Below are 16430 nucleotides of genomic sequence, written 5' to 3' on the forward strand. Positions count from 1 at the left end.
ACAGGAACAGGCCCTTCGGCCCTCCAAGCCTGTACTGGTCATAATACTAACATAGAACATACAGTGCAGAAGGAGGCCATTCGGCCCATCGAGTCTGCACCGACCCACTTAAGCCCTCACTTCCACCCTATCCCCGTCACCCAATAACCCCTCCTAACCTTTTTGGTCACTAAGGGCAATTTATCATGGCCAATCCACCTAACCTGCACATCTTTGGACTGTGGGAGGAAACCGGAGCACCCGGAGGAAACCCACGCAGACACAGGGAGAACGTGCAGACTCCGCACAGGCAGTGACCCAGCGGGGAATCGAACCTGGGATCCTGGCGCTGTTAAGCCACAGTGCTATCCACTTGTGCTACCGTGCAGCACACAACCTTTGCCAAAACCCACAGCACTTCCTTGTTCCATATCCCTCTATACCCATCTCATCCACATGTTTGTCGAGATGCCTTTTGAACGCCGTTAATGTATCTGCTTCCACAACCTCGCCTGGCAACGTGTTCCAGGCACTCACTACCCTCTGCGTAAAAACCTGCCTCGCACATCTCCTCTAAATTTCGCCCCACGGATCTTAAACCTATGCCCCCTCGTGACTGACCCCTCCACCCTGGGAAAGAGTGCCCCTCGTAATCTTGTAGACCTCTATCAGGTCACCCCTCAACCTCCGTCTTTCTAATGATAACAGTCCAAGTCCATACAGCCTCCCCACATAGCTAACACCCTCCAGACCAGGCAACATCCTGGTAAACCTCCTCTGCACCCTCTCCAAAGCCTCCACATCCTTCTGGTAGTGTGGCGACCAGAATTGTGCACAATATTGCAAGTGCAGCCTTACAGAGGTTCTATATAACTGTAGAATGACTTGCCAGTTTTTATACTCTATGTCCCGTCCAATGAAGGCAAGCATTCCATCTGCTTTCTTGACTACCTTGTCCACTTGTGTTGCGACCTGCAAAGATCTGTGGACTTGCACGCCTAGATCTCTCTGACTTTCTATATTACCAAGTTTTGCCATTTACGGTACATTTCCCCGCTATGTTAGACCTACCAAAATGCATTACCTCACATTTGTCCAGATTAAACTCCATTTGCCATTTCTCTGCCTAAGTCTTCAACCGATCTATGTCTGCTGTATCTTCTGACAATCCTCAACACTATCTGTCACTCCACCAGCCTTGGTGTCATCCGCAAACTTACTAATCAGACCGGCTACATTTTCCTCCAAGTTGTTTATGTACACCACAAACACCAGAGGGTCAAGCACAGATCCCTGTGGAACACCACTAGTCACAACCTTCCATTCAGAAAAACACCCTTCTACTTGCGTGACAGCCAGTTCTGTATCCATCTTACCACCTCACCTCTGATCCCATGTGACTTCACCTTTTGTACCAGTTTGCCATGAGGCAGCTTGTCAAAGGCTTTACTGGAGTCCATGTAAACAATATCCACCGCCCTCCCCATACCAATCATCTTTGTCACCTCCTCAAAAAATTCAATCAAGTTAGGGAGGCACGACCTACCTTTCACAAAATCATTTTGTTTATCGCTTACGAGTCCATTTGTTTCCAAATGGATACAAATCCTGTCCCTGAGAAATCTCTCCAATAATTTACTTACTGCCGACGTGAGGCTCACCGGCCTATAGTTTCCAGGATTACCCCTGCTACCTTTCTTCAGATTATTAAACAGCGGTACCACATAAGCTATTCTCCAGTCCTCTGGGATTTCGCCTGTAGCCAATGAGGATACAAAGATGTCCGTCAAGGCCCCAGCAATTTCCTTCCGTGCTTCTCAGTATTCTGGGGTAAATCCCATCCAGCCCAGGAGACTTATCTACCTTAATGTCTTTTAAAAGACTCAATACCTCCTCCTTTTCGATGTCAACATGATGTTATTTTGACAGTGACCTCAAAACTTGTGTCCAAAAAGAAAATGCTGCAAAAGGGTCATCTGGACTCGAAACGTTAGCTCTTATCTCTCCCTCCAGATGCTGCCAGACCTGCTGAGATTTTCCAGCATTTTCTTTTTGGTTTCAGATTCCAGCATCCGCAGTAATTCACTTTTATCAAAATTTGTGTCCTCTGATTATCAACCCTGATGCCAATGGAATTTATTGGTTCTAGCTAAACTTCATGAATTTCAACGATTTTTTCAAATCTCATCTCAACCTTCTTTGCTCTAGAACAATAATTCCAGCTTTTGCAATCCCTCCACAAGAGTCCCTCACTCTTAGTAACATCCTAGCATTAAGTTGGGTGCTCTTTCCAAGGGCCGGTGCAGACTCGATAGGCCGAATGGCCTCCTTCTGCCCTGTAAATTCTATGATTCTATTCTGGTCAATGGTAATTCTCCCCAGGATGTTGATAGTGACGGATTCAACAATGATAATACCATTGAATGTCAAGGAGAGATGGTTAGATTCTCTCTTGTTGAAGATGATCATTGCCTGCCACTTGGGTGCATGAATGTCATTTGCCACCTATCACCTCAAGGCTGAAAGTCTTGCCACATGGGCTGTTTCAGTATCTGGGGAGTTGTGAATGGTACTGAACAGCCCATTTATGACCATTTGATGGTGGGAGGTTGACTGATAAAACTAGTGGAGATGACTAGGCCTAGGACACTACCTGATGAACACCTGCAGCAATGTGCTGGGAATGCGATGATACCGCTCTAACATGTCTACAAACTGTTTGGTGCTATCTTACGATCGGGAAATTAGTTAAGATATTCAGCAGCAATGAAGAATAAACAGGATTTAAGCAATGATTCCAGTTCTGCCTTATCTGGATTTTACATAGACATAGTAATATGGAATTTGGGAAATAAAAGATGACATTTGCACTTTGAAAATAGCTGGAACAATGAAAGTCAGAATGTGAGAACTATTCTTGCATTTAAAAACATCTGCAATCTATAGTGCAAACTTGAAAACATTTGCAGCAATGTCTAAATTGAAGAATCCTGTTAGCGGAAGAAATTGCTATGTGTGTCAGAATTGATATAAGTAATAATAAAGATGTCTCAAGTATTATAACAGCACAGGTCAAGGGAAAAACCAGCAGGCAAGGGGTTAAAATGTTGGACCTTAAAGAAAGGTCACCTGCACTGGAGATAATTCAATCATCTCACAGGGCATTAGGATAAGAAAGAGGACGCACGTCACAGAAATCATGGCTCAAGCCTGTCTGTAGCAGATTCATTGTCCAGCCCAGTGCAGAGGATAAAAACACATGAACACCCCATCAGAAGTTCAGGGTAAAGGAAATATGTTGAACAGAATTCAGGAGATTGTAAAGAAGCATTGTATTAGCGGATAGTTTTCCCATTAAAGGGACTAGAAAATATGCATACTGATCACCTTGTATTGTTCCGACTGAATTATGATGTCAATGCCTACTTGTAAATCTGAAAGAACCTTAAATATATGTGTGTAATTCTGACTGTGATCAGAGTTGACTTTTGCAAACTAAAGCTAGCAGCAGTACTTGCCACTCCTGTGTGCACACAGCAATTCCAAATAAACGCAACTTTTGCAACTCCACGCGGTCGAGAACAGACTCTGAGTATTTCTTCCCTCCAACAAATCCTAAGGCTTTAATAAAAGTTATTTTATTGTGTTTTCATTACTGGCACCACACAAATCAGTCACATACCAGTGTCGGTGTTTTTACAACAGATCTCAGTTAGTCGCTCTCCAGGGCTCTTGTCTGGTGTGTTGAGCAGGTGTGGTCGAAGGAGGGATTTAAGTGTAGAACCAATTGCTATCAACAGTAGTTTTGCATGGAAATCACAAGCTCTTGCCAATGTGTTGGTTGACAGCTTACACAAAGATGCTTTCATGGCAACAATTCGTGTAGACAGAACCTTAATCAAAGGAAATAAAGTAATTTAAATATGCACAGAAAGAATACCATCAAGTCACCAAGAAAGGAAACAGTGTAATAAATCAGGCAAAACTAACTGTTCTCTCAAGACATCATTTCAGGAAAGTTGGATGACAAAGGTCTATGAACAGAATGTTACAGAACATCGCCCCAAAAAATTGATCTTCAGCAACCAGGGTACAGCTGTACTCTCTAACAATGTCATTACTTAGTGTATGATGTGCAAAAAAGCATTTGGCATATACAAAGAATTGCTGGCATTAATTTCTCAACTCAGCCAGAAAAACTGCAGCAGCTAAGTATTTTGATACGCTCCAAACCCCAAACCGAAATGACTGAGAAACTTGTAATATATATTCATCAGGGCAGCACGGTAGCACAGTGGTCAGCACAGTTGCTTCACAGCTCCAGGGTCCCAGGTTCGATTCCCGGCTTGGGCCACTGTCTGTGCGGAATGTGCACGTTCTCCCCGTGTCTGCGTGGGTTTCCTCCGGGTGCTCCGGTTTCCTCCCACAGTCCAAAGATGTGCAGGTTAGGTGGATTGACCATGAAAAATTGCCCTTAGTGTCCAAAACGTTTAGGTGGGGTTACGGGGATAGGGTGCTCTTTCCAAGAGCCGGTGCAGACTCAATGGGCCGAATGGCCTCCTTCTGCACTGTAAATTCTGTGAGAAAAAAAAAAAAAAAAAAAAAAATATATATATATATATATATATATATATATACATACACACACATAGTCCCTCCCACAACCCAATCCCAAAATGCTTTATAACCAATGAAGTATTTTTGAAATATAGTCATTGCTGTAATGGAGGAAACATGACAACCAATTTGTAATGGGAGACGGTGACGTAGTGGTATTGTCGCTGAACTGGCCAAGAGCTCAGGGTTAATGCTCTGGGGTCATGGGTTCAAATCCCACCAAGACAGCTGTGGAATTTAAATTCAATGACTAAAATTTGAAATTGAACGCTGTAAAACTGTAAAAACCAATCTGGTTCCCTCCTCCGATCACACCTTCAGGGAAAGAAATCTGTCATCTTTACCTGGTCTGGCGGCTGGCCTCTATGTGACTCCATACCCTCAATAATGTGATTGAATCTTAACTGCCCTCTGAAATGACCTAGGGAGCCACTCAGATCAAGGACAATTAGGGATAGGCAACAAATTTAAACTTTGCCAGTAATGCCAAAAAAGAATAAATTTAAAAATAACTTCTGAGTAGCAATGAAATAAATGACCAGAAAATCATATAAAAGTGGAAAATGCTGGAAATGTTCCAATATCTGTGGAGAAAGAAATTAGCTCATGTTTCAGAACAAGATTTTATCAGGACTGGGAAGAGTTAGAGATGCCATTGGTTTTGAGCAAATGACAAGGGATGGAGTAGGAAAAACAACAAAAGGTCTGTGAGATGGTGGAGGGCAGAAGTGATTAAATGACAAAATGGTTCAAGAGAAAAAAATACAAACCAGCAAGGAGAAAGACAACAGCATGGCGGCAGAGGTTATGACCTAAAATTGCTGAACTCAATGTTGAGTCCAGAAGATTGTAAATTACGTATTTGAAAGATAAATGTTGGTTCTAAGCTTATGTTGAACTTCACTGGAAAACTGCAAGAGCCCAAGGGCAGAGTGGGAGGTAAGATGTAGAGAATTAAAATGACAGATGACCAGAAATTTAGGTTACACTTTCAGGCTGAAGAGATGTTCCACAAAGTGGTATGCTAGATTGAAAAAAGTACACGCAATGAATTTCAGTAAGGAGGTAAAAGGGCAATGTTGCATTTCCTGTATTTGCATGGAGAGCATGTTAGGGGCATGGTGTGCACCAGGGTGTCACAGAGGGAATGATCCCTTTGCAATACTGAAAGAGGGATAGGAAGATGCGTTTTGTGGTGACATCACACTGGTGACTAAAAGGACAGAGAATGATCTGTTACATTTAGAGGCTGGTGGGGTGGAAGTGGAGCCCTTCGAATGAAGGGTAGCCCCCACATTAGCTGTCAAGGCCCCGGGTCATACCTGTTCCATTTCACACACATACTGTCAGCCCTTTCCCTCCCTCCCAGAACCATGATATGGTTCACTTTGTTCAAGGCCCCATGCACTCCTTCCAGGTGAAACAGTGGTTTACTGGCACTTCAATTTTGTATACAGTATTAATCTCCTCTACACTGGGATGAGCAAATACAGATGAGTAATTGCTTTGTGCAACATTGCCATTGCAGAGGATTCGACACCAGGAAGAGATCAGTCATGATCTGATTGAACAGCAGAGCAGGCTCGAAGCGCTGAATTGCCTACTTCTGCTCTTTATTCTTATGTTCCTATGTTTCAGTCTGCCAGCATGGCTCAGTTTCTGGTTGCCTGTCATTTTAATTCTCCACCTTGTATCCTATCCTCAGTCTCCGTCAACATTCCAAGAGAGTGCAATTTAAGCTCAAAGAACAGCACCCTAGCAGTCGTAGTACTTAGATCATGGAATTTACAGTGCAGAAGGAGGCCATTCGGTCCATTGAGTCTGCACCAGCCCTTGATACGAGCACCCCACTTAAACCCACACCTCCACCCTATCCCCATAACCCAGTAACCCACTTAACCTTTTTGGACACGAAGGGCAATTTAGCATGGCCAATCCAGCTAACCTGCACATCTTTGAGCTGTGGGAGGAAACCGGAGCACCCGGGAGCAAACCCATGCAGACACGGGGAGTACATGCAGACTCCGCACAGACAGTGACCCAAGCCTTCACCGCCTGTTGGGCTCAACATAGTATTTAACAATTGTAGCAAGCATGGTTTTAAATATCTGAATCCATATCTAGGATTTTCTCGATTAAATCTCTCCTAATTTTTCCCTTCTAATTAAGATGTTTAAATATTAATCAGCACCACGGAGAAGATTAGTGAACACATACAAGATTCAAAACTGTCAAAACCAACTGATTTGCCAGGGCTACAGGAAGTTGCAGAACTGCTAAACCATTCTTAATTCTGTCCTTTAGCCACACTCCATGTTGAGCAGTTTTCCAAGACCTTGCACTTTGTCAGTAAGGTAGGACGGAATTCTCCCATTGAGACTAAATTCAGTGGCGACGGCTCCTGTCTCACCAACCAGAATAACGATTCGGAGCTTGGAACCTCATTGATTATGCACAAGCGTGTTCTCCTCCGAGTCATCTGGTGGTCCAGCAGCTTATTTGTCCTCCCACCGTCAGCTGGCAGGTTCGAAGTTCCCAGCATCATATTTATACACCAGTCCAGCACACACGTATCACTCTCTCCAGTCCACCTGACTTCACCAGACCCTGCAGGATGTCAGCAACCCAGAGGAAAGAGGCTAGCAGCCTCAAGAAAAAGTCTGTTCCCTGATTCAAACACCCTCCGCCTGAGCCCATCACCTGGGAGGCTCCCATGCCCCGCTTGGACCTCTACCCAACGCAACTGGAATATTCATGCATCCTCTTCCAGTAAAGGATGTGGTATCCCTTATGACCCCCTTTTTGTGAGATTTTCATGCAGCCGTGTCGTGGTCCAGCTTCCCTCCCCATAGTCTTCCCTCTGCCTTCCATTGTTAGTTGTCCTCATCCACCTCCTTGGCCTTCTGCATGTTGTTCTGTCCAAAGTTGTTGCACTCACACTGAAGTCTCTGGCGAACTGAGATTCGCCTTGTGCACGCCACTCATTAGCAATTGGGTTTGATGTTGATGTAATTTCCGGCTGTCATGACTCAAGATTGAAAGATCGGATAGGATGCTGGCTGCTTTAATGAGCATTCATGAGATGCAAATGACATTTTCGCCACCTGGCATTGGGAAGTCCAATCCGCTTTTGGGAGAAATGCAACATGGTTTACACCAGCGGATTTTTGACTATTTGGCTTCTGCCAAATTCTGTGTTCGCCCGCCCACCACAAACCCGTCAGAGAAGGTTAGAAGAATTCTGTCCATTGAGTCAATCTAGGCTTGTGTTTGTACTTACAGGTTTAATAACTAGCAAAAACCAAACCATAATCAATGCAGAAACAAGCGGGTATTCCAGAGACAGGTTTCTAACCAGCACACACTGATATTCCATTAATCCTTTACCTGTTGCAAAGCCTGATTCTGGCGTGTATATTCCTCATGTAATTTCTCCACTAGGTTTTGCACCATGTTAGGCTGCACATGCAAGAGGATGTCCCACCAATCGTAACCAGTCACCATGCAGTACTCCAGTAGGAAAAGCAGGTGGCGCAGGGATGTGTTCATATCTAATGTGTGACCCATCGAGGGGGATATCCTCAGCATACTCAACTGTGAGGAAACAAGATAACAAGGCATTGCACCATGAGTAACTCCTAATTATTTAAAAAAGCAGACAGTGTGTATAAGAGCTGAATGCCCTCTTTCGGTATTCATTTCTATAATTTTATGAGCACGAATCAACTTTCAAACAATGAAGAACGGTCCAAAAGCAACTGCTAAAGATGTTGCTGATATATTGTGCAGTGAAGGTTAACAGGGGGCTGCCCCACCCACTCACATAACTGGTTGGCAGTTAAGTGTCAGTCACCTTAAGCTACTTTGATCGAAAAGCAGGTGGGGGGGGGGGGGGGGGATTTTCTTTTCATTTGTCTATTTATTTATTTTTTCGTTTTTTGGAATTGTAGTTGTAAAAGTTAACCTAACGTTTAAGGCACGGCAGGAGATCCCAGACCCGTGTCATGCTCCTTGTGTGCGATGTGGGAGCTCCGGGACACCTCCACTGACCCTGGCTCCTTCACATGCAAGAAGTCTGTCCAGTTGCAGCTCCTGTTAGACAGCTTGACGGCTCTGGAGCTGCGGATGGACTCACTTTGGAGCATCCGCGATGCTGAGGACGTCGTGGATAGTACGTTTAGCGAGTTGGTCACACTGCAGGTGAAAGTTGCTGAGGGAGATAGAAAATGGTTGGCCAAAAGACAGAGCAAGAGTAGGAAAGTAGTGCAGATGTCCCCTGCAGTCATCTCCCTGCAAAACAGATATACCACTTTGGATACTGTTGAGGGAGATGGATCACCAGGGGAAGGCAGCAGCAGCCAGATTCATGGCACCGTGGCTGGCTCTGCTACGTAGCAGGGCAGGAAGAAGAATGGCAGGGCTATAGTGATAGGGGACTCAATCGTAAGGGAAATAGACAGGCGGTTCTGCGGACGCAATCAAGACCTCCCTGGTGCAAGGGTCAAAGATGTCTCGGAGCGGCTGCAGGACATTCTGGGGGGGGGGGGGGGGGGGGGGGGTGAACAGCCAGCTGTTGTGGTGCACAGAGGCACCAACGATATAGGTAAAAAACGGGATGAGGTCCTACAAGCTGAGTTCAGGGAGTTAAGAGTTAAACTAAAAAGTAGGACCTCAAAGGTATTAATCTCAGGATTGCTACCAGTGCCACGAGCTAGTCAGAGTAGGAATGTCAGGATAGATAGGATGAATGTGTGGCTCGAGAGATGGTATAAGAGGGAGGATTCAAATTTGTGGGGCATTGGAACCGGTTCTGGGGGTGGTGGGATCAGTACAAACCGGACAGTCTGTACCTGGGCAGCACTGGAACCGATGTCCTCGGGGGGGTTTGCTAGAGCTGTTGCGGAGGGTTTAAACTAATGTGGCAGGGGGATGGGATCCAATGTAGGATGTTGGAGGGAAGTAAAACAGGGCCAGAAAAAAAAAGCAGTAAGGGGGAAAGTGCAAGGCAGAGAACAAAGAACAAAGAAATGTACAGCACAGGAACAGGCCCTTCGGCCCTCCAAGCCCGTGCCGACCATACTGCCCGACTAAACTACAATCTTCTACACTTCCTGGGTCCGTATCCTTCTATTCCCATCCTATTCATATATTTGTCAAGATGCCCCTTAAATGTCCCTATCGTCCCTGCTTCCACTACCTCCTCCGGTAGTGAGTTCCAGGCACCCACTACCCTCTGCGTAAAAAACTTGCCTCGTACATCTACTCTAAACTTTGCCCCTCTCACCTTAAACCTATGCCCCCTAGTAATTGACCCCTCTACCCTGGGGAAAAGCCTCTGACTATCCACTCTGTCTATGCCCCTCATAATTTTGTATACCTCTATCAGGTCGCCCCTCAACCTCCTTCGTTCCAGTGAGAACAAACCGAGTTTATTCAATCGCTCCTCATAGCTTATGCCCTCCATACCAGGCAACATTCTGGTAATCTCTTCTGCACCCTCTCTAAAGCCTCCACATCCTTCTGGTAGTGTGGCGACCAGAATTGAACACTATACTCCAAGTGTGGCCTAACTAAGGTTCTATACAGCTGCAACATGACTTGCCAATTCTTATACTCAATGCCCCGGCCAATGAAGGCAAGCATGCTGTATGCCTTCTTGACTACCTTCTCCACCTGTGTTGCCCCTTTCAATGACCTGTGGACCTGTACTCCTAGATCTCTTTGACTTTCAATACTCTTGAGGGTTCTACCATTCACTGTATATTCCCTACCTGCATTAGCCCTTCCAAAATGCATTACCTCACATTTGTCCGGATTAAACTCCATCTGCCATCTCTCCGCCCAAGTCTCCAGACAATCTAAATCCTGCTGTATCCTCAGACAGTCCTCATCGCTATCCGCAATTCCACCAACCTTTGTGTCGTCTGCAAACTTACTAATCAGACCAGTTACATTTTCCTCCAAATCATTTATATATATTACAAAGAGCAAAGGTCCCAGCACTGATCCCTGTGGAACACCACTGGTCACAGCCCTCCAATGAGAAAAGCATCCCTCCATTGCTACACTCTGCGTTCTATGGCCTAGCCAGTTTGTATCCACCTTGCCAGTTCACCCCTGATCCCGTGTGACTTCACCTTTTGTACTAGTCTACCATGAGGGACCTTGTCAAAGGCCTTAGTGAAGACCATATAGACAACATCTACTGCCCTACCTGCATCAATCATCTTAGTGACCTCCTCGAAAAACTCTATCAAGTTAGTGAGACACGACCTTCCCTTCACAAAACCGTGCTGCCTCTCACTAATACGTCCAATTGCTTCCAAATGGGAGTAGATCCTGTCTCGAAGAATTCTCTCCAGTAATTTCCCTACCACTGAAGTAAGGCTCACCGGCCTGTAGTTCCCGGGATTATCCTTGCTACCCTTCTTAAACAGAGGAACAACATTGGCTATTCTCCAGTCCTCCGGGACATCCCCTGAAGACAGCGAGGATCCAAAGATTTCTGTCAAGGCCTCAGCAATTTCCTCTCCAGCCTCCTTCAGTATTCTGGGGTAGATCCCATCCGGCCCTGGGGACTTATCTACCTTAATATTTTTTAAGACACCCAACACCTCGTCTTTTTGGATCACAATGTGACCCAGGCTATCTACACCCCCTTCTCCAGACTCAACATCTACCAATTCCTTCTCTTTGGTGAATACTGATGCAAAGTATTCATTTAGTACCTCGCCCATTTCCTCTGGCTCCACACATAGATTCCCTTGCCTATCCTTCAGTGGGCCAACCCTTTCCCTGGCTACCCTCTTGCTTTTTATGTACGTGTAAAAAGCCTTGGGATTTTCCTTAACCCTATTTGCCAATGACTTTTCATGACCCCTTCTAGCCCTCCTGACTCCTTGCTTAAGTTCCTTCCTACTTTCCTTATATGCCACACAGGCTTCGTCTGTTCCCAGCCTTTTAGCCCTGACAAATGCCTCCTTTTTCTTTTTGACGAGGCCTACAATATCACTCGTCATCCAAGGTTCCCGAAAATTGCCGTATTTATCTTTCTTCCTCACAGGAACATGCCTGTCCTGTATTCCTTTCAACTGACACTTGAAAGCCTCCCACATGTCAGATGTTGATTTGCCCTCAAACATCCGCCCCCAATCTATGTTCTTCAGTTCCCGCCTAATATTGTTATAATTAGCCTTCCCCCAATTTAGCACATTCATCCTCGGACCACTCTTATCCTTGTCCACCAGTACTTTAAAACTTACTGAATTGTGGTCACTGTTACCGAAATGCTCCCCTACTGAAACATCTACCACCTGGCCGGGCTCATTCCCCAATACCAGGTCCAGTACCACCCCTTCCCTAGTTGGACTGTTTACATATTGTTTTAAGAAGCCCTCCTGGATGCTCCTTACAAACTCCGCCCCGTCTAAGCCCCTGGCACTAGGTGAGTCCCAGTCAATATTGGGGAAGTTGAAGTCTCCCATCACCACAACCCTGTTGTTTTTACTCTTTTCCAAAATCTGTCTACCTATCTGCTCCTCCATCTCCCGCTGGCTGTTGGGAGGCCTGTAGTATACCCCCAACATTGTGACTGCACCCTTCTTATTCCTGATTTCTACCCATATAGCCTCACTGCCCTTGGAGGTGTCCTCTCGCAGTATAGCTGTGATATTCTCCCGAACAAGTAGCGCAACTCCGCCTCCCCTTTTACATCCCCCTCTATCCCGCCTGAAACATCTAAATCCTGGAACGTTGAGCTGCCAATCCTGCCCTTCCCTCAACCAGGTCTCTGTAATGGCAACAACATCATAGTTCCAAGTAGTAATCCAAGCTCTAAGTTCATCTGCCTTACCCGTAATGCTCCTTGCATTAAAACATATGCACTTCAGGCCACCAGACCCGCTGTGTTCAGCAACTTCTCCCCGTCTGCTCTGCCTCAGAGCCACACTGTCCCTATTCCCTAGTTCTCCCTCAATGCTCTCACCTTCTGACCTATTGCTCCCTTGCCCACCCCCCTGCCATACTAGTTTAAACCCTCCCGTGTGACACTAGCAAACCTCGCGGCCAGGATATTTATGCCTCTCCGGTTTAGATGCAACCCGTCCATCTTATACAGGTCACACCTGCCCCGGAAGAGCTCCCAGTGGTCCAGATAACGGAAACCCTCCCTCCTACACCAGCTGTTTAGCCACGTGTTTGTCTGCTCTATCTTCCTATTTCTAGCCTCACTGGCACGTGGCACAGGGAGTAATCCCGAGATTACAACCCTCGAGGTCCTGTCTTTTAACTTTCTGCCTAGCTCCCTGAACTCCTGCTGCAGGACCTCCTGCCCCTTCCTGCCTATGTCGTTAGTACCAATATGTACAACGACCTCTGCCTGTTTGCCCTCCCCCTTCAGGATTCCCTCTACCCGTTCGGAGACATCCTGGACCCTGGCACCAGGGAGGCAACATACCATCCTGGAGTCTCTTTCACGTCCACAGAAGCGCCTATCTGTGCCCCTGACTATAGAGTCCCCTATTACTATTACTCTTCTGCGCTTTGACCCTCCCTTCTGAACATCAGAGCCAGCCGTGGTGCCACTGCTCTGGCTGCTGCTGTTTTCCCCTGATAGGCTATCCCCCCCGACAGTATCCAAAGGGGTATATCTGTTCGAGAGAGGGACAACCACAGGGTATTCCTGCACTGACTGTCTGCCCTTTCTGGTGGTCACCCATTTCTCTGCCTGCACCTTGGGTGTGACCACATTTACATAACTGCGATCTATGACGCTTTCCGCCACCTGCATGCTCCTAAGTGCATCCAATTGCTGCTCCAACCGAACCATGCGGTTCGCCATAGTCAAAAATCAAAGAAGCCATAGTCAAAAATCAAAAAGTGCCACAGTACAGGGTACAGTGACAGAGAAGAGTGTGAAAAGGGAGGTGGCCAATGCAGGATTGAGGGTGTTGTACCTAAATGCGCGCAGTATACGGAACAAGGTAAATGAGCTTGTTGCGCACATTGAAATTGACCGGTACAATGTTGTGGGCATCACAGAGACGTGGCTGCAAGGGGATCAGGGCTGGGAAATAAATATCCAAGGATATATGTCCTATCGAAAAGACAGGCAGATGGGCAAAGGGGGCGGGGTTGCATTGTTAGTAAGGAATGAAGTTAAATCGATAGCAAGGAGCGATATAGAATCAGAAGGCATAGAATCTCTGTGGGTAGAGTTGAGGAATTGCAAAGGTAAAAAGACCCTGATGGGAGTTATGTTCAGGCCCCCTAGCAGTAGTCAGGATGTGGGGCAGAAAATAAATCAGGAGATAGAAAAGGCATGTAAAAAAGGCAATATTACAATAATCATGGGGGACTTCAATATGCAGGTGGACTGGGAAAATCAGGTTGGTAGTGGATCCCAAGAAATGGAATTTGTGGAATGTCTAAGAGATGGGTTTTTGGAGCAGCTTGTGACAGAGCCTACTAGGGAACAGACAATTCTGGATTTGGTGATGTGTAATGAGGCAGACGTGATTAGGGAACTTAAGGTGAAGGAACTCTTAGGGAGCAGTGACCACAATATGATAGAATTTACCCTGCAGTTTGAGAGGGAGAAGCTGCAATCAGATGTAACAGTATTAAAATTAAATAAGGGTAACTACAAAGACATGAGGGAGGAGCTGGCCAGAGTTGATTGGAGAAGGAGTCGAGCAGGGAAGACAGTGGAATAGCAATGGCAGGAGTTTTGGGGGGTTATTAGGGAGGCACAACAGAAATTCATCCCAAGGAGGAGGAAACATGCTAAGGGGAGGACAAGGCATCCATGGCTGACGAGGGATGTCAAGGTCAGCATAAAGGCTAAGGAAAAAGCATACAAAGTGGCATTGGGAAACCAGAGGATTGGGAAGCCTTTGAAAGCGAGCAGAGGGCAACTAAAAAAGCAATAAGGGGGGAGAAGATGAAGTACGAGTGCAAGCTAGCTAGTAATATAAAGGAAGACAGGAAGAGATTTTTTCAATATATATATATAAAAAAGGTAAGAGAGAGGCAAAAATAGACATTGGACCACTAGAAAATGTGGCTGGAGAAGTAATAATAGGAAACAAAGAAATGGCAGACGAACTGAATAGTTACTTTGCATCAGTCTTCACGGTAGAAGACACCAGTGGGATGCCAGAGCTCCAGGAGAACCAGGGTGTAGAGGTGAATGCAGTGACCATTACTAAGGAGAATGTTATAGGGAAACTGAAAGATCTGAAGGTGGATAAGTCACCTGGATCGATGGACACCCCAGGGTCCTAAAAGAGATAGCTGAGGAAATTGTGGAGGCATTAGTGATGATCTTTCAGGAATCACTGGAGGCAGGAAGGGTCCCAGAGGACTGGAAGGTAGCTAATGTAACACCACTGTTTAAGAAGGGAGGGAGGCAAAAGACTGGAAATTATAGGCCGGTTAGCCCGACTTCGGTCATTGGTAAGATTTTAGAGTCTGTTATTAAAGATGAGATCGCGAAGCACTTGGAAGTGTATGGTAAAATAGGACTGAGTTAGCACGGCTTTTTCAAAGGGAGGTCGTGTCTAACAAATCTGTTAAGAGTTCTTTGAGGAGGTAACCAGCAAGTTAGACAAAGGAGAATCAGTGGATGTGATTTATTTAGATTTCCAGAAGGCCTTTGACAAGGTGCCGCATAGGAGACTGTTAAATAAGTTAAAAGCCCATGGTGTTAAGGGTAAGATCCTGGCATGGATAGAGGATTGGCTGACTGGCAGAAGGCAATGAATGGGGATAAAGGGTCTTTTTCAGGATGGCAGCCGGTGACTAGTGGTGTGCCTCAGGGGTCTGTGTTGGGACCACAACTTTTTACAATATACATTAATGATCTGGAAGAAGGTACTGAAGGCACTGTTGCTAAGTTTGCAAATGATACAAAAATCTGTAGAGGGACAGATAGTATTGAGAAAGTAAGGAGGCTGCAGAAGGGCTTGGACAACCTCGGAGAGTGGGCAATGAAGTGGCAAATGAAATACAATGTGGAAAAGTGTAAGGTTATGCACATTGGAAGGAGGAATCTAGGCATCGACTATTTTCTAAATGGGAAATGCTTCGGAAAGCAGAAGCACAGAGGGACTTGGGAGTCCTTGTTCACGATTCTCTTAAGGTTAATGTGCAGGTTCAGTCGGCAGTTAAGAAGGCAAATGCAATGTTAGCATTCACGTCAAGAGGGCTAGAATACAAGACCAGGGATGTACTTCTGAGGCTGCATAAGGCTCTGGTCAGACCCCATTTGGTGTATTGTGAGCAGTTTTGGGCCCCATATCTAAGGAAGGATGTGCTGGCCTTGGAAAGGGTCCAGAGGAGGTTCACAAGAATGATCCCTGGAATGAAGAACTTGTCGTATGAGGAACGTTTGAGGACTCTGGGTCTGTACTCGTTGGGAGTTTAGAAGGATGAGAGGGGATCTTATTGAATCGTACAAGATACTGTGAGGCCTGAATAGAGTGGATGTGGAGAGGATGTTTCCACTTGTAGGAAAAACTAGAACCAGAGGACACCATCTCAGATTAAAGGGACGATCCTTTAAAACAGAGATGAAGAGGAATTCTTTGCAGCCCAAGGGTGGTGAATCTGTGGAACTCTTTGCCGCAGAAGGCTGTGGAGGCCAATTCACTGAGTGTCTGTAAGGCAGAGGTAGATAGGTTATGATTAATAAGGGGATCAGGGGTTATGGGGAGAAGGCAGGAGAATGGGGATGAGAAAATATCAGCCATGATTGAATGGCGGAGCAGACTCGATGGGCCAAGTGGCCTACTTCTGCTCCTATGTCTTATGGTCTTATATATTTTTAGTTTGCC

General features: G+C 45.8%; 1 protein-coding gene across 1 annotated transcript in view; it reads right to left on the bottom strand.

Annotated features, from left to right (window-relative positions):
• med16 (mediator complex subunit 16) overlaps window positions 1-16430 on the bottom strand; it is a 58763-nt gene that overhangs the window by 26542 nt on the left and 15791 nt on the right. Inside the window, exons 8-9 of the mRNA XM_072482670.1 lie at window positions 7984-8190; window positions 3662-3872 (exon numbers count right to left, since the gene is read on the bottom strand). Coding sequence (XP_072338771.1) covers window positions 3662-3872; window positions 7984-8190 — 418 coding nt within the window. The remainder of the gene's footprint in view (window positions 1-3661; window positions 3873-7983; window positions 8191-16430) is intronic.

The sequence above is a fragment of the Scyliorhinus torazame genome, chromosome 18 (assembly GCF_047496885.1).
Source record: "Scyliorhinus torazame isolate Kashiwa2021f chromosome 18, sScyTor2.1, whole genome shotgun sequence".
In the NCBI taxonomy this organism is placed as follows: Eukaryota; Metazoa; Chordata; class Chondrichthyes; order Carcharhiniformes; family Scyliorhinidae; genus Scyliorhinus; species Scyliorhinus torazame.